Below are 23,025 nucleotides of genomic sequence, written 5' to 3' on the forward strand. Positions count from 1 at the left end.
CATGCAGTGCTTGTGGGGATACATGGGGGCAATGGGGGCATGCAGTGCTTGTGGGGATACATGGGGGCATTGGGGGCATCTCGGGGCCAGCGGGGGCTGTGGGTACACACAAGGGCCACGGCTTCAAATGCACGCAAGGTCTGGGAAGACCCTTGTAGGCAACGTGGATCCACCACGGCCCCGTGCGGAACACGAAGACCGAGCGGCGTGGCCGCAGCGACGGACGGGGAGCCGCGGGGGGTGGCAGAGGGGCGGGCTGCGGCTGCCGGCTGTGTCTGGGCGGCGCTGCCCTCCGTTTCCCCTCCGCCTCCCCTCCGCCGCTGCCGGGATGCGGCGCATCGCGGGCTGCTCGCCGCTCTCCTCCCGTCGGCCCAGCGCCTCCCGGGCCGAGCAGCGCGGCGGGGCCGGCACACATCCCGCTGCGGGTAGGGGCCCGCGGGGCGGGGAAGGCGCGGGAGGTGTCGCGGCTCACGGTTCCCTCCCTCCAGGTCCCCCCGAACGATTCCCGGTGGCGGCGGTGGACGCCATCCTGAAGGCCGTGCTGGAGGGCTGCCTGCGGGAGCGGCGCTACGAGCCGGGGCCGTGCCGGGAGATGGCCGCGACCGTCAGCGAGGTGCGCTGAGCCGTGGGGCCGCGGTCCCGCTGGGAGGCCGAGGTTCCCCGGGCGCGGCCGTGCGGTGTTTTGCCGCCTACGTTGGTGGAGAGGGGCGGAAGGTCGCCGCTTCGCGGCGCGGTGGCTCGTGTGTGTGTGTGTGAGCGCCGGGGGGGACGAGGGCGCTGCTGCCCCTGCACCGTGCCTGGGTTGGAAGGACGTGGCGGATGTTCTTCACCCAGAGGCAGCGAGGCCCCAGCAGTGCCCAGAGCTGCGGGTGTCCCGTCCGCGGCCGTGGGCAGCTGCAGCTGGAGGAGTCACCCTGCCCACACGTGGGGCTTTGTGGCCCCTTCCAGCCCAGCCATGCTGGGATCACAGCATCACAGAATTGTAGGGGTTGGAAGGGACCTCCAGAGCTCATCGAGTCCAACCCCCTGCCAAAGCAGGTTCCCTACAGCAGGTCGCACAGGTCGGCATCCAGGCAGGTCTTGAACATCTCCAGAGCAGGAGACTCCACCACCTCCCTGGGCAGCCTGTTCCAGTGCTCCGTCACCTCACTGTAAAGAAGTTCTTGCGCACATTGGTGCAGAACTTCCTATGCTGCAGTTTCTGGCCGTTTCCCCTTGTCCTGTCTCCACTCACCACTGAAAAGAGTCCGGCCTCGCCATTCTGCCCCCCACACCTCAGATATTTATAGACCTGGATCAGGTCCCCTCTCAGTCTTCTTTTCCAAAGACTGAACAGACCCAGTTCACTCAGCCTTTCTTCATAGGAGAGATGCTCCAGACCCCTCACCATCTTTGTGGCCCTCTGCTGGACTCTTTCCAAGAGATCCCTGTCTGTTTTGTACTGGGGAGCCCAGAACTGCACACAGTAATCCACATTCTGTGGTTTTGTGCTGCTGTCCTGAGCCTTCAGCCTTACAGATGGTTTGGCCCTGGAGCTCGGCAGCGCAGGACAAGCAGAGCTGCCTGTCAGTGTGAATGCCCACAGGGAAGTGACCTCATCAAGAACACTGCCCACCTGCGGTGTCTTCTTGCTTAATGTCTGCCCGTGTGTTCCTGTAGTGAAGCAGAGAGCTGTGCCTGCTCTTAGCAATGGAAGTGTTGGTTCTCACGCGCTCACTGCCTCAAAACCAATGAGTTTGAACTGCTGCAGGGTGCCCAGAGAGGCAGTTGTGCCCCAGCCCTGCACACACCCAAGGTCAGGGATGGGGCTCTGAGCACCTGGTGGAGCTGTGGGTGTCCCTGCCATGAGCAGATGGCTTTTCAGGGTCCCTTCCAACTCAAACAGCTCTATGATTGTCATCAGGGCTGTCACAAGGGCTGAGCAGTGCCTTGCTGGCACTCTCCATCCCAGAACACCCCGTTGCTGAGCACCCCCTGCGCAGAGCTCACCGGGTGAGTCCCAGCACAGCCTCTCTCCTGCAGGTGATCAAAGCTCGGGTGAAGGACCTGGTGCTGCCGAGGTACAAAATCGTTGTGGTGACGCACATTGGGCAGCTGAACGGGCAGGGCATGCAGATCGGCAGCAGGTGCCTGTGGGATCCCACCACGGATACGTTTGCATCCTATGTCTTCCAAAACACTTCGCTGTTCGCTCTTGCAACTGTCTATGCTGTCTATTTTGAATAGCGAGGTCGCAGCTTTCAGCAGCAGGAGAAATGAATTTCAGTCTGAGTCCTCCTGTTGCTGAGAGCAGCAGTGAAGGACCAAGGCAACATTCAGCTGCTCAGAAGCGTGGTTCCCCTGAGCTATCATTGTATTCCCCAGGGCTTTCCCTGGTTAGTGATTTTCTGTAGGATGCAATTTTGCACCTTTAGCTGCTTTCAGCACTGGCTGTCCCTGTAACACTTTTTCTCCTTGAATTTCCTGTGAGCTTCTGATCCCTCAAGAAATCAGAATGGTTTTTAGAAGGCAAAACAAACGCGTTTGGAACCAATCCACACGATGGGGCAGCTCAGCCCTGGCCCCATGCAATCACTGCCCTGCTCATGCAGGGTCCCATTGTGTGGCCATGCAGAAGGCAGAGAGTTTTCTTGGAGATGGCTGGCTGTCCCATCGTTTTCCAAATCAAGTGCCTTTAAATGAATCATGTTTGGATTATACTGATCTGACATGTCTGGCCCCTTTTATTTAAGGTGTCTGAGTGAAGTGAAAAAAAAAAAAGAAATGGTCTTTCTCAGCTGCTACCTCCCCATAGACAACAGGCGAAATGCATCTCTCTGAGCTCAGAAATGTATTTCCCATCTGTCCAGTTGCAAATTGACTGCCCACTGGGCAGGGTGTCAGGTAAATGGGAAATAACTCATGACTCCTCCTGTGTGTTTTGAGGGCAGACAGCGGGGTCACTGTGTTACCTGCTGCAGCGCTCCCTGTGCTGTGCTGCCCTGCACAGAGCATGTGCTCGGTGCTGTTCTCGTTTTGGTACCAGCAGGTGCTTGTTGCTACCCCTGTCTCACCGTTGATGCCCAGGTCCAAAAGCCGCTCTTGGATTTTTGTGGAACACACACAGTAGCTTGCTGTGTTACAGCTTCTTATGTGCAAAGACAGGAGGTAGATGGGAGGACTCACTTCTAAAATGGCAATGCTAAAACGCTGCAATACTTTGTAGAATGGCAACAAACCCACCCGAGTTGTCACTGCAGCTCCTACCACTCAGCCTTTGCCCCTGCGCATAAAGAATAAAAGAATACAAGAACTGTGCTTTATGTCATGATTGTTTTAATACCTTCAAGCAACGGCCTCCGACCTCCCCAGCAGCGGCACGTTAGCACAGCAGGCTGATGTCCCTCTCACTGCAGCCGACACTGCAGCAGGACGTGGTGAGCAGTTTGGCCACCTCGCGCTTCTTGAGCACAGCCACCTTCCTGCTGCGCTTCACGTCGCGCTCCTCCTGGGCTCTGCCCTCCTGGCTCTGCTCATCAGCAGCCCCCAGCCCCTGTGCTGCGAATGGGGAGGGCTCCGAGGAACCGCCGCTCTCCTGGGACGAGGACAGGGTGCTCTCGCTGCTCTCTGCTGCGTGGAACAGAAGCTGACGGTTAGAAGTCGTGCCTCTCAGCCTGCTGCTGCTCTACGTCCCTCAGAGGATGGAACTAGAACAGCTGGTGGTTTCCTGCAAATCCAGCACCCAAACTCCTGGATGTTCACTTGTGCTTCTAATGATGTGCATTCTATACATGGTGGTATATCTGGGCACAAACTCCTGGAGTTCATACAGCTACAGGGGCTTCATTCAGCAGCGGTGCTTCCTGCTCTCTGGTAGCACACTGCATTGATGGCATTGGTTTTTCTGTTGAAAGCTGTTGCTACAACAGTATTGTCTAAACAGGCAGATGTTATTGCACGGAAAATGTGGGAAGCCCCTGCTCCTGTCATCTGTCTCATCTATCTTCTCTTTTCTCTAGTTATTGTAATCAGAGCACAGATCTCCAGCAGTGCACGCAGTAGCTGAGTACACAACAGCGTGGGAAGGTTATTGCAGATTACACGTCTCACATTCTATGTTCTTAATCCTAATATTCTCAAATTGGTCATGTATTTTCTGGATTAAAGTGGGAAAGAGGTGTGTGCTGCTCGAGCTGGAGGTGGAACACGTGCCAACTGCAGCAAGGCTTCCGTGTGACACGTCCGTATCATAGCACAGGGCTGTCCTGCCATAACCTTGGACCTAGCTCACAGTTCCTTGCAATGACTTATGGCACCTTTTCCATTCAGCAAAACAGCATGTGGAGCTAAGAAAGCAAGCCGTGAGGAAACATGGAGCACACATTCACATACGTGAAGCTGTGCTGCTGTGCTTGGGATGCACCTCCCAGCTCAGCACCTGCTGCTACTTTGCTCCTCCTGAGCCCCCTCACAGTCAGGCACACCCAGCACTGGGGTGAGCCTGTCGTGCATTAGTTGATAGCGGGGTGATAGGTCATGCATTAATTAGTACTTACCAAACAGGTACTGGTAATTAGCCAGATCCCTCTTCCACCGGGAGCCGCCACAGGTGAAGACGATGGCTCTGACAAAGTCTCTCCCGCAGAGCTTCACAGCATTGCCCTCCCCTTCGGCTCTGTGCAGCACAGCCAGCAGGCAGAGCGCAGCCAGGGCCAGCAGTGTGCTCTTCATGCTGGGTTTTGGGGCTGGAAGGACGGCGAAGGAGTGCTGTGTGGGGCTGAGGTGGGGAATGCTGCTGGGAGCTCCCGTTTATAGGGGTGGCCCATCCGCTCCACTGGGCAGCAGCTCGCTGCAGGGTGAGCTCATGTTTGCCAGAACCAATTGTGTTTGTGGTGATGTTTGAAGTGCCTCGGGGGTTTGTTTGGGTGTTAAAGACATCTTAGGACTGTGTAACTGCTTTACAGTAGGAATACTTGTAGCATAACATGTTTATAGGAAACGGGCTTACATCAGTGCTCTTAATGCATACGTGCTGCAAAAATGTTTATGACGTGTTTTGTAGGTAATGGGTTTCATCTCCATGCGCTTCCCTTGCAGCCCGTTGCCACCATGTGATGTGGGGCCTTGCTCTGTCTGTGATCCCAAATAAAGATGGGAATTGACTTCTTCCATGGGCCCATCTGCTTTGTCCTCCTGCTGAGCATCCCCTCGTGCTGCTGGCAGCTGTGTGTCGTACTTCAGAGCAGGCTGAGGGCCAGGCAGCCCCTGTGCTGTGCAGGCAGAGCTGGGCAGAAGGGCATTGTGTGCTGAGCACGTGGGGCTTTGAGCACAGTGAGCTTGCTGTAGCAAGCTATGGAGATGCTGTTGCTGTTCCACACCTTGCATCCACAGCTATTTGCTTTGCAGTTGTCTATGGACAGAGGGCCTTACTCAAAAGACACAGAGAAGAGGGGCAACGGCACTGGGAAAGCACAGAACAGCTAAGGATCAGCATCCTGCCAGCCTTTTCCTACTGATAAGTATCTGAAAGCCTGAGTGGAGCAGCTCTGGGACTCGAGGTCAGTGGATCAGTTGTGCTATCGGAGTGGCTCAGCCCTGCCTGGATGTTGTTGGCTACTGTTGCTGTAAACTGATAAAAAAAAATATCCTGCAATAAAATGCCTCAAAGAGAAAATTGGGCAATTATGAGGTCAGAAATTCCGTATTTAAGAGCAAAATGTATGATCCTTAGCACTTCCTAGCACCACGAGTGTTTTTGCAGCCCCGTAATGTTACAGTTAATTAGTTTACACGATGTGCAGGGTGAGTTATGGTGTGCTACAGCCTTGAAAGCTCATTTTTTACCAGTAGCACCGGTAAACAGTCATAACCAGTGGTAAAAAATACACAGCATGCTTTGATCAGGTTTGTAATAGCGATTAACATGTGATTCACCTTAATGGATGTCTTTCTTTGAAACGCACAGATTCGTTTTATGCCCACCCTGGAAAAGTAAGCGTGGATGTTGGTTGTAAAATGCACAGAATGCGGAGGGGAAGTGCGTGGTAATGCATCCCAAATGATCTGTAACTTCAGTGATGTGTTTAAACGTTGGGCATTTATTGTGAGGCTAATGAGAAAATCTGGATGCTCTGTGCATGTAAAATATACGTCTAGCCACGTAGTTCTTCCAGGAGCAGCTATTGCCTGTGTCTGCTGAGGGCAGAGCACTGCACAGAGCTCCTATGATGGGGGACCTCTTCTGTGGCTGTAAGATAGAAGAGCTGCAGGTTATGTCCGCAGCCTACCCGTGTCTTTCAGTGGAGAGGTCTCTAGAAGCAGAGATCTGCCTTCTGAAGCTGCAGAAGTCCATTTAAATTGTGGCGTTGTTCAAATTGGTCAGGTTGAAAAAGCTGGTCTCTAATTCTTCCTGGCTGGGGCAGTCTGGATGCTATCGAAGCTCAGCTTTCAAACTCGGTTGTAGTTTTGGGGAGGGCAGACAAGAAGGACCTGATGAGAAGTCCATTCGTTTGCTGTGTAATTTCACAAGGGGAGAAATGGATGGCAAACAGCCATACTCCAGGACTTAAGATGGACTTAGGGTGCATGCTGGTTCCTGATGAAGTAGCCAATACAGGAGGTGATTTGGGGCATTTCTGTTGTGTTTGTGTGGGGTTTTTTTGAGTAACCCAAGGAGAAAAGCCTTTAATGGGGCCTTTCTATGAGCTCATCTGTGCACTGGTACGACAGGCTGACCATCCAACAAGGGGGACTTCCTGTGGAAAATTTCAAGCATTTCAAAGGTATCTCTAACCAGTATGGTTTCAAATCTAAAAGCTAATGAATTAAAAGCACTGAACAGTTTGTGCTAAAAAAAACCTTTCCTACTGTTTACCAGGTGAGCAGTGCAATCATTTAGCTACTGGAAATAGAGCGGGACCGATTACATCACTCAGGGCATCAACCTGTAAAACAAGAGGTGAGAAAAAGAAACTCAGAAGTGATTTTAAGAAGTACAGGTCCTGTTTTGTGAACTGGGAGTGCAAGGCCAGTAAGGCAAAGCTGAAAGGATCAAGTTCATTAGGCTCCAGAACCTCGTTTGGGGCTCCAGCTCAGGCACAGACAGATCCTGCAGGAGGGATCAACCTGCTTTTCTGTGCAATGGACCATGCAAGGAAGGCCCAGTGGAGCTTTGGTGTAAATCAGCACTGATTTATGCTTGCCAGTGTTTGGAGGGAGTAAAAGCAGACACAGGGGGTTCACAGCTGATTTCAGTCAGTTGCTGACACAGTGTTTTGCAGTGGTAGGAGAGGAAGAGAACCTAGTTGAAATGCAGTGAAATGGAGAGGGATAGCTTTACTTCTTCCTCTCCTGCTCAGAGAGCAACTCAAGAGGATTAGTAGTGGCTTCTGAAGCAGTGAGGGTAATGCAGGGCCACAAGGCTGGTGGGTTTGCCGACGCCGTTGAGCTGAGGCTATCGTGCTGGTGGCCAGGAGAGGGCATGTCGCTCCTGCCTCGCCAGCAGGGAACGGCATCCTGCTGGTTCGCTGCCCTTGCGTTTGTGTGGGGCTGTGCCTCCCACCCCGGCCCTCCCAGCTGCAGATGTGGGGAGCCTCTGAGCGTGCAGTCGGCTGAAAGCTGGAGTTTGAAGTTGACTGACCTGTTCCTTCTGTTCTTGACGTTTCTGTCAGCGTGGCATACAGAAGAGCAGAAATCCTGTCAGTTTTTAATCTGGTCACCTACCTCTATCCGATCATGCCTACTAGCTACATTTTCCACTAAGTTCTATAACAGCAGCCCCTGTCTGGAGAAGTACCAGATGTGCAGGCTTTGAGGACCGCTGCCTCTTCCCAGGGAGTCGTACCTCAATGCTGCTGGAAGCAGCCAGGTCCTGCAGCTCAAACACACTGACTTCTCCTCTGCTGTCTCCCACCAGAAGGCAGTCGGTGTTCTTAGCAAAGAGTACAGATGTGAATTTGGCTTCTGGGTCGGCAGAGCGAGTGATCACAGGGTCCAAGCTGCAAGTACATGTGTGAGTGATGGTACGGGTAAAATTGCATCTGCCTGGAGCGTACTATTGCTTACAGTCTGGGGGTAATACAGGCTTGAAAATGTCACATATTTTGCATTTTATTCTCTAGATTGGCACCAAAAGCAATAAGTGAGGCAGTGCGTTGTTTTTCTATCAGAACAAAAATCCCAGCTGGAACTAAGCAGATATTCTGGTTGCCTAAAATCTGTCCTGTTGCCTGATATTGGGGGTGTGCTTCAGTATTTTTATAATATGACTGAATTGCTTTGTGCTCCCACGGGGCTCAGTGGGCTTCCTGCTCCACTGCTTTCTTTACACAGTCATTACTAATAAACAGTCCAAACTGGCAGTAGTACCAGGCTGTGGGTTAACAAAGAGTAATGAGCGTTGGAAAATGTAATACTTGTATCGATAGTTAAGCAAGCAGATGACAGGGAGTTGTATGATCTGCTGACAATACTGATTAAGCAAAAATGTTTAGTCTCTGTGCTTTTAAATCTACTGTTTCAGAATCTTCTTTGAGACGATCAATTACTTACATGCTGGTGCTAAGGTCCCAAATTTCTACTCTGCTTTCACTAGCTGCTGCAAATGTGAAGGCTGATTTTGGAGACCACATAATGTCGTGAACAACAGTAGTGGTGGAACTGAAAGTTAAAATGGGTGTCTGCGAGTTCTGCTGCCATAAAATAACGCTCCAGTCCACAGAGCAGCTCAGGAACGTGTCTGTGGTGAATGGATTCCAAGTGACTTTGTACACAGGGCCCTGGGTGTTTGGGAGGAAACAAAACAGAACTTGGTGTCAGTCTAGAGCTACAGCCTGGAGATGGGTTTTAACAGTGCTCTCTTCTCACTGAGCTTTCACAGAAACCCCTCGCTGTCCTCTGACCTCAGCAGCAAAAGCAGCACTGTTTTATGGGTACCCATAGGAAATTAGAATGCAGCCAATATGGTAAGGCAGGAGAGGAAGAAAGCATTCAGCTGACTGCCCCTTCCTGAGCTGATGCTGGAAGGACAGCTTCCTGCATGGAGCACAGGCTTGCAAAAAAGGGAGGTGCTGTGCTATCGAAGTTCTGCTACCTCCCCACCCCTCAGAGATAAAGCTGTTTAACTCTTGTTTCCAGGACAATCAGATTACTGGTTGTTCTCTTTAAATAATGCCAGAACTAAAGCTTTACAACAGTTTATACTAGAAGCTTTAATACATTACTTTAAAAAAAAAAAAGCTTCTAATGTAGAAAGTAATCCTGTAAGTAGATGCTGCTTTTTGCTATGGGGACTCATTCCTAATGTAAGAAAAGAAGTTTAGGTTTCTTTTGTTGCAACAGAACAAGAGTTCTGTTTAGGAAATAAAAGAAGCCATTATACTGGTGAAGTTAATTGAATGCTGTTTCTGCTGTCATTACTTCTTTCACTCACCTTATGTCCTCTGTATGTCTTTAGGAACTGCTTGTTGCATGAACGAGAGCACTTGTGAATAAGACCCTCCTCTGTTCCAGCCAGATAAAGATCAGTGTCCTGAAATAAAGGTAAAATAACCTAAGTAAAGGTAAATTAACCTACCTCTCACTTCTACAAAAGTATGTAAAGGACTGTGTGAGTTTGGGCAGTGGTGGCACTCTGCAGAGCTCAGGTGGAGGTGGCAGGACGCTGTGGTTCGGGCTGCCTGTGTGTGTTGCAGAGATGGACATGCATTGGGTCCAGCAGAGCCAGGGTCAGATTTAGTGCGTGTGTTGTCCATCTGTGCAGAACAAGAAGCTGCAATTTGTAATTCCTGAAAACCTTTGTGTGACTTACATGGATGAATGGATGAATTTTTCAAATGCTCTGTGCACAATTAAAGGAAATCATCTGGATTATTAGGAGAGGCAGAGACATCAGAGTGCTAGACTCAGGAGATGTTCAACAGCTGAATTCTACCAGGTTTGACCCACACAGGGGAAAGCTGCCCTAGGATCTGGCCCAAAGCAAATGTGAGTAATGTGGCTGAAACAATATAGCTGTTCACATACAGGGATGAGCTTCTTTGTTTCCGTATCATCCCCTTTGGATCAAACTGTTACCAATTAAGAAGCAATTTGTTTCAAAACCAAGTCGCCTTTAAATAGCAGCAGTGCCGAATCCAGGCTAGTGCATGTTAAGGTAGATCCAAAGGAGGCTCTGACCTCTGCTGCGTGGTTTCTCTGGATAGCACTTCAGCCACGATGGACTTTGTGAGCCTACCTTTGGATGGAAATCAAAGCACATCCCAGCTGCCCACTGGGATATCAGAGCTTCGCTTTTCCCTTCTTTCTCAGCTGGTAAGTTTTTCCTCTTGCTTCTCGTTCGCTTTATTTTCATCAGATCTGTGCAATTAACAAGAGTTTTGGTCAAACAGGTATGAGTTATTCATAGCACCGTCACATGCTTCAATGGAATTCTCAACAAGCTCTGAAATGTTTTGTATATGATAACTGTGTGCCAAGATCATCACATGCAATAGAAGAAGTAATTGTAATTTCAGGTATTAGCTCTGTGCAGGGAAATGCTTACCAATGCAACCCAGTCCCTCCTGGATGAGCCACTGGGTTATGCGGCCATCTGCTGAGATGGAGATTAATCTCTCCCTCCTGGGACCTCCTGTTGTGCCTGTGTCCCACTCCACCCACTTCAGTTGCCATACAGGACCTGTGTGTTTAGCTGAACATTCCCTGGGATGAAAAATGCAGAGAGAAACCACGGATCAACAAAGTAAGACAATACTTCTGAAAAATAACTGATTTCCTGTTTTGTATTGGATGATAAGTGTTATGACAAATGCTATTCAGCTTTTCATAAAAACATAGAAATGTACACATCTCCTAGCGTGCTGTTTACAATAGGACATATTTGTTTTACCAAACATGTTTTATATTCAGTTCTGAGTGCTTATAAAGGAATTTCTAGCCAGAACTAGAAAATAATGACAACAGTTGGAAATAAAAAAAAATTATGCAACATCAGTGAGCATTCACAAGCCTTTAGTGAGCACTGTTATCATAGAACCATAAATGGCCTGGGTTGCAAAGGAGCACAACGCTCATCAGTTCCAACCCCCTGCTGTGTGCAGGTCACCAACCAGCAGCCCAGGCTGCCCAGAGCCACATCCAGCCTGGCCTTGAATGCCTGCAGGGATGGGGCATCCACAGCCTCCTTGGGCAATCTGTATTAGTCACACAGCAAAAAAGAAATAATGAATATTTGCAGCTGAGAAGCAAAGACGTGACTGAGGTGGAAATGACAGAGCATTGTAACCTTACCCACTGTGGAATTCTGTAGTGGAGTCAGAACTCTGTACGTTGTAGACCACGATGGCACCACTGTACATCCCAACTGCTAAAAGGTTCGGGGTTGCCATAGAAAAATCCAGTGCAGTAACACCATGCTCACAATGGAAAATACGCTCTGGCCACTGACAGAGAAACACAAGAACATTTTTTAGTTAGTTTCTTAATTTGTCTTCTGAACGTGGGATACTGAACTGCTAGGGAGTGCTGGAAACCCAAGTGCTGGTGGCCAGAGTGGGTGCCTCTAAGCAGAAATTGGAGGCTACATCCTGAGTGGTTCAGTTTATTATTTCTTGCTGCAACTGATAAAGTTAGGGGGAAAAGTGAGGACTCTGCAGCAATGTGGCACTGTAAAGCGAGTTACACAAGCCCATTCCAAACCAACTAACTAAAAATCAAGTTCTCTTCAGATTCAGTGATAGGAGTACAGTGCCATGTTGGAAAGTTCCTCCAATCATGTTCTGTCTTGCAACTGGAAGGCAAGTGCCTTGCTAATTACAGTAATTTAGCTGAAGATACCATTTAATTGCTTTAGGTAAACCGTAAAACACAATTTTCATGTTATTTTTCCATCTTGCCAAAGAACCGATTCTGCTCTGCTGTAATGTGAAACCCTTGAAGCCACTGAGCTCCTGAGAAGGGAGACAGTGAGGTGCTGGTTTGCAAAGCACCGTGTCTCAGTGTGTGCACCAGCTCTTACTCCTTCATTGTAGGCACTTGAGGACAACATTAAATGTTTCATTTATTTTTTTTTCTTTGCTCTGATGTAGGATTTCATTGTACAACAGAAAATGGATTGGAAAGGATAATCCTGAAATTTAAAATACAGCTGTATCGTAATCAGAATTTACAAACACCGAACAAATGGTTTGTAGGTTTAGAAAAACAAGCAGTAAATTGATTTTCTTGCATTTGTTGTGCCCGGGTCTTTCCCAGTCTACTACAAAAATCTTTTCAGAAAGGTCTGCACACCTGGATCTACCCATAATAATAATAAATCTGATTTACAGGCTTGGGTAGGTGGCTGTAGGGGTTGAAAACGGGATGTAGAGGGCTGCGTTGTTAACTGGCCTGAAATAGACTGGTATTACCTGAGAGCCGCAACCATCTGTTGGTTGTTTGGTAGCCTACATATAATGAGTGCAGGTTGTGCAAACAGACAGCCATGTTGCAGAGCCTCCAGCACCTCTGTTGGCACTGTCAGCTGAGAGGACAGACAGGCACAGGAGCTAAACCCCATCCTGCAGGCACACGGCTAAGCACTGCAGGCAAAATGGTTTTCCAGAATGGTGTGGTTTGGGCTCCCAAATTCAGCTTTACTTGCCACTTCTTTGGTTTTGGTCTTTGTGGGTTTTTTTTAAGGGGGAAATGAATCAAGCAGAAACAGTACAGCAGAAAAATGCACAGAAGAAGAAAGAAGACAAAATCAGGGCTTCTGTTACCATTGGGTTCTTCAGGGACCAGCAGCATGCCAAGCCTTCCTTCTGTTCTTTAAAATCAAACGCTCCATAACCAACAGCTAGAAGATCCTAGAACCACAGATGAACAGACAGATCACAGTTTAACTTCACGTGCAGCTATACATTTTTAAAGGGCAGCTTTCTGCAAACAGTGGCTTTGAGTACAAGGCTTGGAAATGTGTTCATGTTCTACACGAGTAGAACCTGACACGAGAAAAGAATTTCTAGAGAAGTGGAAATTGGTTGAACAAAAAGTGTATTGATAGTCACTATCAGTTGTTTGCCACCCTTTCACCTCCCTAAGGCCATTTTAAAAACATCCCTTGCTAATGGTGAATATACAGTATTCTATGACCTTAAATGTGCAGTCTGTAATAGGATGTCACAGCATCTGCAGTCCTCTTTCCCACTGCTAGCTATAGAAGGATGGTAGCCTCAAACTTAACTTTCAGTTGTTGATGATAGGGTCTAATAAATCTAATTCACTCCTTTCCATAAGGGAGACTAAAGAAACAGCAGCAAGACTTCAGTCTTCAGCTCCATTCAAATATTATTTTCTTTCCTACTTAAAAGCCAGTTGGTGAAGCCAGCACTTAAAAAGCAGGCATTTCTTTGCTCTGAAATTCTAAGACTGCAGTATCTAAGGGTGTCCAACTCTACACCAGATCCTTAGATGTTATATTAACCTTGTGACATGGTCATTATTTTCTCTTTCTTCCTTCGGAGCAATCTTAGTGGATTTATGTTTCTCATCATTCCCTGCTTTTTACCTTTCTTCTGCACGTTATTTTTGTTGTGGCCATAACAGAGCTCTATTGGAAAAAAGTTTCAATTTCAGCTTCCCATCCAGACAAGGTTTATTCTCTTTATGCTGTTGTTCAGGCAAACACCTGTGATGTATGGGGGACCAATTAAATCTGCTGTGATACACTTGTAGCAGAAACCTGTCCAGCCTGGGGAATAAGGCAGCAATTCTGTTACATGCAAGGATGAAATGCAAGTGTTGTGATGCAAACACAACCAACCTGACTGGGGATGTGTGCAAAAACATGTATAAAAAAAAAATCAGGAGTTCATTTACATTGAAAATTATGAAGACATTTTACAAACAGCTTAGAAGTGATTTGTTAGCTCACCAGGTTTACTTTGCTCCAAGCCATGCTGCTCACGTTGTGCTGGTGAGTTAAATCACATCTATAGGACCACAGTTGTTCCAAACTGGGAGGTACCATTTCATCTGAGGTTTTATTTAGCTCTGACAGAATTGATGGGTCACTCAGCATTTCCTTCTGCTCTTCCTTATCCATCTCTTCCTTGTCATGCTCTTCCTGCTCAGCTTCTTTTATGGCAGCTGATGTGCTGCCAGCCCCCAACGCAACAACAGGATCTAAAATGCATAGTAGAGTAGAATCTGAGTAGTAACACTTCATTTAGTTAACTCCAGTTGTTCACATCAGAAGAAAATTTGCACTTTCAGCAAGGAAAAAAAAAAAAAAAAAAAAAAAAAGAAAAAAAGAACAGAAAAAAAGAAAGAAAATAGATGGAAGAATTGAGGAATTAAGACAACTTTACTACTAAAAGAGTGGCTAAGGTGGCAATAGGGACAAAGAAGATATCAGTTATGTTCAAGACATTTCAAGTTCTTTCACAACTCTCTATGCCATGGAAAGGTATGAAACAGTAAAAGCAGTCTGGTTTCTTCAGATAGTTTATACATATATTGAAACTCCTGTAAAGGTGCAGTACTACTTAGCTGTTGGGCCCAGGTAATGCCTCTGACAGACTTCAGTGACTGCACTTTGTTGCACACCTAACAGGCTGAATCTTCTGTTTACTTTTTGTCTAGGTTGCTTACTTTAAAAATAACAATAAGGCATTACAGTGCAAGAAATGCTTGGAGAAATAGCTGACTTGATCTGTATCTCAGCTGCCAGGAAATGGTTCTGCTTGATATTTTGAGTAGGTCTCAGTTAGCCGCAATAAGGGAAATGAGCCAGCTCAGAATTCACGAATTCAGTTCTTCTGCCAAGTGCTGTAGGGACGCCTGTTGCAGAGAGCATAAAGCTGCTCCATTCAGGCTAACATCTCATAAACTCTTGTGTCTGTTTTTTAAACGGCAGGTCAGCTGTGAAGACCTTCAATGAGAGAGAGATTTCCTTGATTCTCAATAGTTTACAAAGCCTTGTGATGAAAACGGGGTAAGAAACTAACTGGTAAGGACAGGAAGCTGTCGATAAGCTGCGAGTTTGGGTTGAAAAATATTCTCCATCAGAATCCTCTCCATGAAAAATAAATGCTGCTGAAAGTTTTCTGATCTTAACGTAGCTTCTGTGTGGCATTTCTCCTCCTCGTGGACTCTGGCAAGACCAGCACTTTCCAAAATGGTCGTAGGAGTTATGCTGCCTGATAACAGATAAGATCAGATAGTATGGCTTTAATGTGATACTACTATGCAGATAAAACTCAGAAGGATAAAGTGTCTCATGCTCCCTCTCTCCCCTCCCCCCAAAAAAAGCATAGAAATATCCATCATTATCAAAACAATACTTATTGTTCAAACAATCAATATCATGAGATACTTCTGGATTCTTTACACAATTTATGTCTTGCTACTGTCCAAAGTAACTCAGTATCATCCAATTTTGTCACTTTCTGTCTTTGCTGAAGATCGGTTATGAAAATGTATGCTATGCACTGTTTAGAAGGATGAAAAAGCAGAAAAAATGTAAGCCTCCCAAAAAATGTTACCTCTTTCAGCAGCTGCAGGTGTAGCCTCATCTTTAGTCATACCAGAGGTGCTCTTCTTCTCAGCTGGGGCTCTGCTGCCTTCTGCTTTGGAGGTAGGTTCTACTTGCGATGTGTTAAAAGAATCATACAAGTCCCAGGTAGTGACCACTATCCCTAGGAATGAGTTACACCACGTTATTTAAGCCCCTTGTGTCTGTAGGTTGTTACCAAGAACCGCAGCTGAGCAAAGATTTACTTTTTATGCTGTACACCCGAGTGTTTGGCAGAGGGGCTTCAAAACTGAGTGAGGCAGCAACCTTGTCTGTGTGTGACTGGCTCTTCAAACGTGGGTTGGAATGAGCCCTGCTGCTGCTGAAGGCACACAAAAGGGGAAGATACATTTTCAGACCAGATTACTATTTATTTTACTTCCCCTTTTGATGTATTGTCTTCTTTTCAACTCTTTTTCTAGTAAAGAACACAAAAATGTTTGGAATAGCATTCCCCATAGTTTTCTTTGGCCTCCCATATAGAGTGAGGCAAATCTCAGTACCCATATCCACAACCTTGATATTCCTCTACGATTGTCTTAGAGCCTTGAGCTTGAACATTTTGTAAGGTTGCATTTTACCGTGAGGCTTCCACAACTTTCTGCTTCCCTCAGGATTTTAAATGTCAGAACAAAGGTTCTCTTCTTTGCATTATGGCAAATAGAAACAGAAACTGAAAAGTTAGGGGAGAGGAAAGGGAAGCTATGTCCTTTTGTATTTCAAGAGCGTAGCGTAAACAAAATGGCATAAAACCCAACTGGCAAGGGAACTGTGTTGTAAATGGGAGACTGCTTTGATTTACTACCCTTTGCTGGGTAGTTCCTACATGGTCAGAGTTTACCTTTGTCTTCCATGATGATTTTGTCACATTGTACTTCCTTGTTCTTTGCAGCACCATTGATGGTTTGCATCGTTTTCTCTACAAAGCGATCGTTACCAGGTCTGTTTTTGCAGACATCAACATACATCTTATTACGCTCCCTTGAAAAGAAAACAGGTGTATATTAACTTCATGAAAAACATTTTCATTCTTCTCAAATCATGTAACCATCAGTTGAACAGAAAACTACGCTCCATGTCATGTGTTAACTGCTAGGGTTTTTTTGTGTGTGTTTGGAGATTTTGTTTCATCCTGCACATCATCTTTCAGCAGCTGCTTCTCACCTTGTGACGCTGTTCTAGAACAGAAAAGCAGAGAGGGGCTTTAGTAAAAATGCCCACTCCAAGTAATTTTGGTCTTTGTTGGAATTTGGTTCATTGGAAATATGTGACTCTCATCACTTAGAAGTGAAGGGCGCTGCATCCAAAAGACAAAAAGAAATTAGTAGGTTTCCATTTCATCCAGCACTCAGGACTGTAGGAATGGTCAGTGGGAACAGTGGGGCTTATTGTACTCTCTGAGTTTTAATATCCTGACAGCAGACATGGATTATACCAGACCTTAATCCACCAGCAGTTTGCTGCACCGTCCATTCCCATACAGCCCAGTATGGCTTCAGACACATATGAGTGGCAAACTGGAGCAGCCAGAACACCAAACCCATCTGCAAGCTGCCTGTTGGGTCCCTGTGGTCAGGAGAAGTTCGGTTTGCTGAGCATTCAATATGCATGTATGCAATTGCAAGTATACATACAGAACTCTTGCAGCATCTTCTGATTCTACAGACACCACAACAGGTGGCAAGTCCAACATCCAGAGAGTTTCTGTCTCTGTGAGATAAATATCCACTCTCTTGTCTAAGTCTTCTTCTGTCACTTGTTCTTTTATCTCCTCTCGCCTCACCTGTACATCTGACAAGTTACAGGAGGTTAACAAGTGAGACTTCTGCTCTCAGTTCAAAAGAAGGCAAATTAACTCTGGAGGTACCATAATAATCAGGAGCCAGAACCTGTGAGGCCCTGGGTGCCTCACAAATCTCAGTGCTCCAAAGAAGAGTTTAAATCTATAATTATACAGTGTATGTTCCTTACCAGGTGAGCTAACAGCTGTGTCTTGGAGAGAGCCAGGTGCTGCTATCCCATCTAGCATGGACTCTGTTATTGACATGGTAGATCTAGAAATTCTGCTGCTTTCAGATGTCCTTCAATAACAAAGAAATAAGTTGAAATGGTATGTGAGAGTCCAGATGCCAGTTAGCAAAGCACTATAAAAACAGCAGTGTTATCAGGATAAACCACAGAGGACTTTGTGATAGCATGTACAGGAATGCTTGCTTTGTAAAAGAAGTCGTGGAAGGCTTTGCAAAGAAAATAATGAGAGGGATGGAAAAAGGCTTAAAGAGGAAGAATTCATCCAACAGCATATCCTGGGGCATTAAATAGCTGCTGAAAAGAGGCTGTGGAGTTCTCAGGTTCATTCTTTGCATGTAATAATGTGACGTGTTGGTTACCTGCTGAGTGATACCACGCACATACGGAGAGCACAGTTTCCACTGGAATTAAGATCCCTCGGGGCTTTGCGTGTGCTGAAACATCTTTGAAATGCACAAGAAACTCATTTCAAGGGATCAGCTTGTTAAAAAAAAAAATAGATAATGTTCACAGAGAGGATGGCTGTGATAATAACCAGAAGTAAAACTCGGGACTGATGTAGAGTTGGGTGGTTTTTAAAGCGGATTTCCACAAAAGCCAACTGCGAGCAATTATAATTATACAAGGGGCATTTGGTGTGACATCTTTTAGAGTTGTATTAGTCCTAAGGTAAAATCAATTCATTTGTCTCTTAAAAGAGAGCCCATCTCCAGAAAGGTTGTCTTTTTTAATTTACCATCTATTTTTAAGCCATTTTTGTGTGTATTGGCCCCTGCTCGATATCCCTGTCTCTGGGATTATCTCTCACAATAAGCTGCCATAGGGAGCATGACAAAAAGTGTTTTCAAAGAGCATTCTCTTTTGCTCAGAAATTGCAATGGCATTAACTTTGCCAAAGGAAAGAGTAAATAATACTTGTTTTTGTTTAACTTGAGGGATTTTTCCAGTGCTGACTTGACTTGTCCTTTTAGTCTGTGTGACTAAATACATTGTGCCTCCTCTCCACTGAACGTGAATGTGTGCACACCATCTGATAAAGCAATGGCATTCACTGCTGTTCATTTTTAAACTAATTGGTTTTTACCTTCCTTCACATAAATTACCTGAATTTGTCACCCAGGAGATAAACCTTGTTTATTCCCTCTGTACTGAAGGTTTGGCTCCAATAAGTAATGAAACGTTGTTTAGCAGATGGAACTCAAGAGTTTTGAAATAGATACATATGTGTACACAGAGGTAACTTATTAAATTAATTTAAAAGAGATAATTCTAATTATGCTAGCAATATTTTGAATATCTGAACTGACAAAATCAGGGCTCTGAAACGGGGTTGTTGCTACTTCAGAAGTACCACAGACAGGCAAAATAGTGTAAACAGCTCTGTAACTTGTCAGTGAAACCAGATCTTACGTTTCCAGAGTGTTTTTCTATGCCCACAGCCAAACACACGTTGACAAATTGCAATTTTTGAAAAGATAAGTGTGAGGAAAGCAGAGTATTTGAAATAGCCATGGCAATACAGTGAAGAGCTGCAAATGCCCCTTCTCAGCTTTATCTTCTTGCTCAGAGAACTGGAACACAACCGTCCTTGTTTCTGAGATGGTGCTTTGTCACGTACTTACAAATAGGTTCTAATCTGTGTTTGCAGCCCTAGCCCTTACAAAACCTATAGAGTGTAGGTCTGCATTTTTGTACTGTGACCATCTCTAAAAACGGTCCATTCTGCAATGTTACACAGAAGAATGTGCATTAGGAAGGAGAATTTGAACACAGCGAGAAATATTACAGCAGCATGTGGCACAGTGTGCTTTCAACTGCATGTATTAGCATGTCAGCAAGTAGTTCTTGCACAGAATCAGTCTCAGTCACAAGAAATGATAAATTCCACTTGTTCTGTTTGTTACTATGCCTCAAATTTTGGAGGATGACTTTGACAGGTGTGTATTCTAGAAACACAGAACTAGCATTGCATCATTATTCTATCTCTTAGATAGAGATAGATAGCTAGAATAGATAGATAGATAGCATAGATAGCATAGATAGAATAGATAGAATAGATAGCAGAGCAGATGTGTGACCACTGCAGGACAGGCGTCTGTGATAGGTGAGTTAAGAGACAGCAATGAATGGACTAACCTTGAGTGTGGGGCTGCAGAACTATCATCCTCCTCTGATGTCTGATACATGGAAAAAGGGAGAAAAACTGATCCTGTGGCCCCTGAGGAATCGCTCAATGCCAGGAGCTTGCTTTGTTTGGATACAGCAGTTTTTGGATCTGGATGGAAGAGCGGATGGGGTGTCACATCCTTTCCTTCATCATCAAAAACCTGAAGAAATATTTAAATAATGATAGCAATGTCACTGTCTTCTCAAAGCAAATGGCAGTCATGAGACATGCAACATTTTGTCTTATCTTGAACCAAAAGAAGACCCCGATCCAGGCAGCACACAGAGTTATTCACCCTCCTTGACAGAACAGGCATCCCTGTTGTGCAAATGGTGCCTAATATACACCACCAGTGTGAGCAAAGAGGGGCCGATCCCCACTTTCCCTTTAGGATTCAGACTTTAAAAGATTCTCATCTGTGCTTGGGTCTTCTTTGGAGCTGTCTTTACAGAAATGATGCAACATATCTGAAAAGATCTGTGACCATCCCTCTATCTGAGACACTTCCTCTTGTTCATCCCTGTTCTCTTTCCTGACTTACTTATCCTATGACTACCAAGAGTGCCTCATTGACCATAACAATTACTATCAAATTAACAGGACAGCAAAAGCAACCAGAGAAACAGCCATGTGTCTTTTTTGTATGATACTGCCCAAAATGTCATTTTACTCTAAGAAGACATTCAGTATGGTTTTTAAACAGAACTCTGAGCTAATGTTATGAGAATCTTCTGTTTGTCAGGTAAAGGCATGCAAATGCTACAGCCAACATCTCATTTAGATTTGAAAGCAAGTAGTTCTTAAATTAGGAGCACTGTTACCTTAAATTGCTTACCTTCAAATCAACACATTCTAAATTGTGAAGAAGAACATTATTACTGTGCCCAGACAATTTTTTTTTTCAAATAACTTACTTTAAAATTGTGTTTTTCTTAACTCAAGTGGAAGGTATGGTTGGCTTATCTCACTAACTTCTGGAAGGCTCTCAAGACAGGCGCTCACCCCACAGAAACAGAAGAAAAACACCACTACTAAAAAGTAAAAAAAAAAAAAGCAAACCAAGGCAAACTGTGTCAGTCTGTGGGTTTTTAAACCATGGAGAAACAAGTGTGCCTAACCGCTTTGTTTTTATTCTTGTAGATCAGTTTTGGACATTGATGCTGTGGGTGTCCCTGTTCATGGCAGAGAAGTGGGACCAAATGGCCTTTAAAGGCACCTTCCAACTCAAACATTTCTGTGATTCTACGCTCGTCATTTCAGTCTGGACTGAGCTCTTGGATCTTCTTCCTTCTCCACAGCTCTTTAGTTCCAGCTGCACCTCTGCTTTCCTCTTCTCTCTCCTCACAGCTTTTAGACTCCACAGAAAACTCCCACTGGAAGTGTTATGCAGCCTCTCACCCTCACATCATGCTGTCTGTGCTCCTGGGCCGCCTTCTGCACAGCTGTGCCCGTGGAGGTGGGGACGTGGCTGTGGCCTGAGATGCTCGCCTGCTTTCGGCTGCCAAAGGTGATCCTCAATTTTTGTCTCACTCTGAAACCAGAAGTGGTTTCAAATCACAAAATACAATCAACCGAATACAATGAACAAAAACTACCTATTCTTTAATTTTCATTTAAAATGGAATTCTTCTCTATCATCGTTCAGGATGATACAGTAAAGGGACACGAAACAGCAAAGGAATAATGTAGCTCCTTCAGAAGGTCTCCACTTGGCTTCTAAGGAGGCTTTTTCAGTGGTGGACAGGGCTGGGGGAAACTACGGTAAAGCAGAAGTGTCAAAGGCGTTATGCTGCAGTCTGGGGCTGAAATAGCAAACGGGAACCGAGGAGCAGCTGAGACCCGTCCCGAGATCTCTCCTCCGGGGCTCCGCGGCCGCGCACTCACACAGATAACCGCCGCGCTGCGTCCGGGCCCGGCATGGCGGCGCTGATCGGAGGGGGCAGCGCGTCGCGCGGTAACCACGGCAACGCGCCCCAAAGACGCGGCGCGGAGATTGGCTGCCAAGAACGGCGCTGCCGATTGGTCCCCTCTCTCCCGCTCTCCTCGCGCCCGCTCGCCCTGAGGGGAGAGAGCCGCGTTGCGGCCCTCCCGTCCCCGGGGTTCTCTCCGTGCCCGGCGGGCCTGGGCCTACGGGCCGCCCCTTGCCCACCCCGGGGCTCCTCCCTGCCGGCAGGGCCGCGGCAGCGCCGGTCCCCGCTTTGTCACTGAAGCACAAAGGTTCTCGGCGGCCCGGGGAGGCGCCGGTTCCCTCCGCCCCTGAGGCGGGGAGCGGGGCCGGGGTTTGTGGGGCTTTCAGTCAGCGAAGCTGCACGCGGCGGTGATCTTAGCGTCGCCCCGCGGGGCCTCTCCCGAAGCGTCGAGCCAGAATGCAGCGTCCCCGCCTCTGTCAGTGGCTGTGACGCCGGTTCGTACCCGCAGCCTCTGCGCCCTTGCGCGGCCCCGTGGGGCAGAGCTGCAGCCGCACGGGGATGGCTTTAGGGACAGCAGCATTAGGACGCGCTTTGTGTTTTGTTTCCCTTTCCGTAGGACCACCGCAGCGTCGCGCACGGCGCCGCTCCCCAGGACCGCGGTGGGACGACGCCTTCCGCGCCCCAACGTGAGTAACGCCGGCGGGAGCGCGATTTGCTCGATGCAGACCAACACCCGGACCGTTTGGGCCCCGTGGGCGGCACCGAGCGGTTCCGCCTACCGATAAGACCCGGCGCCTTGCCGTACCGCTCCGCCGCCGCGAAGGTGCGGCGCTGACGGGACGGGCCGAGGGGGCGGGGCCTGGCGGAGTGATTGACGGTCGAGCCGAGCGCGCGTGCGACTGCCCCGCCTCGCCCGGCCCGGCCCCTCCGCCGCCCGTGCGCGGTGACGCAGCGCGGCGCACCGCCCGGCTCCGCCCTTGCCCCGCCCTCCCGCCGCTCCCCGCCGCCGCGCAGCCCGCGACCCTCCGCCGCCGTTTCCTCCGCCGCCGCGGCGGCGATGTGACCCCTCCCCGGCCCGGCCCCCGCCCTCCCTCCCGCGCAGCGAACATGGCGGAGGTGAGAGCTCGGCGGCGGAGGGGCGGGGGCCGGGCCGGGGAACTTGTTGCGCGGGGCCGCGGCCGGGCGGAGCGTCCCGCAAGTTACTTGTGGGGCCGGGAGCAGGCCGCGACGCACTGAGCCCGGCGTCCGCAGCCGAACCCCGCGCGGCCCGGCACGCCTCGGCGGCGGGGAGGGGGGAGCTGGGAGCGAGCGGCGCCTCCCGCCCCGGGGCCGCCCCGCGAGGCGGTCGCCGCCCGCGTTAGGCTGTGCCGGGGGGGTCGGAGCCG

The 23,025-nt window shown here is 47.8% G+C and overlaps 4 protein-coding genes across 6 annotated transcripts in view; 2 read left to right on the plus strand and 2 right to left on the minus strand.

Moving 5' to 3' along the window:
- Nucleotides 1-328: 328 nt before the first annotated feature.
- Nucleotides 329-3,309, plus strand: DYNLT5 (dynein light chain Tctex-type family member 5). The gene is made up of 2 exons (XM_042873666.1): nucleotides 329-613; nucleotides 2,023-3,309. The coding sequence occupies exons 1-2, from the start codon at nucleotides 329-331 to the stop codon at nucleotides 2,224-2,226; spliced, it is 489 nt and encodes a 162-aa protein (XP_042729600.1). The 3' UTR covers nucleotides 2,227-3,309.
- Nucleotides 3,310-3,313: 4 nt separating this feature from the next.
- Nucleotides 3,314-5,158, minus strand: INSL5 (insulin like 5). The gene is made up of 2 exons (XM_042873807.1): nucleotides 4,536-5,158; nucleotides 3,314-3,609 (listed from the first exon to the last, which is right to left on the minus strand). The coding sequence occupies exons 1-2, from the start codon at nucleotides 4,708-4,710 to the stop codon at nucleotides 3,362-3,364; spliced, it is 423 nt and encodes a 140-aa protein (XP_042729741.1). The 5' UTR covers nucleotides 4,711-5,158; the 3' UTR covers nucleotides 3,314-3,361.
- Nucleotides 5,159-6,076: 918 nt separating this feature from the next.
- Nucleotides 6,077-22,749, minus strand: DNAI4 (dynein axonemal intermediate chain 4). The gene is made up of 16 exons (XM_042873667.1): nucleotides 22,420-22,749; nucleotides 19,700-19,890; nucleotides 17,504-17,613; nucleotides 17,167-17,323; nucleotides 16,374-16,513; nucleotides 15,504-15,656; nucleotides 14,967-15,158; nucleotides 13,892-14,142; nucleotides 12,738-12,824; nucleotides 11,269-11,420; nucleotides 10,523-10,680; nucleotides 10,214-10,335; nucleotides 9,410-9,508; nucleotides 8,530-8,756; nucleotides 7,823-7,976; nucleotides 6,077-6,923 (listed from the first exon to the last, which is right to left on the minus strand). The coding sequence occupies exons 1-16, from the start codon at nucleotides 22,747-22,749 to the stop codon at nucleotides 6,870-6,872; spliced, it is 2,577 nt and encodes an 858-aa protein (XP_042729601.1). The 3' UTR covers nucleotides 6,077-6,869.
- Nucleotides 22,279-23,025, plus strand: part of MIER1 (MIER1 transcriptional regulator) — a 31,039-nt gene continuing 30,292 nt past the window's right edge. For 2 of the 3 annotated variants that reach the window (XM_042873188.1, XM_042873189.1), the window contains exon 1: nucleotides 22,700-22,756. In XM_042873188.1, coding sequence (XP_042729122.1) covers nucleotides 22,748-22,756 — 9 coding nt within the window. In that variant the 5' untranslated portion in view covers nucleotides 22,700-22,747. Of the gene's footprint in view, nucleotides 22,327-22,699; nucleotides 22,757-23,025 lie in introns of those variants that run through there. The other variant, XM_042873190.1, reaches the window with a different exon arrangement.

The sequence above is a fragment of the Lagopus leucura genome, unplaced genomic scaffold (assembly GCF_019238085.1).
Source record: "Lagopus leucura isolate 7727_CA_CO unplaced genomic scaffold, USGS_WTPT01 Super-Scaffold_100009, whole genome shotgun sequence".
NCBI lineage: Eukaryota > Metazoa > Chordata > Aves > Galliformes > Phasianidae > Lagopus > Lagopus leucura.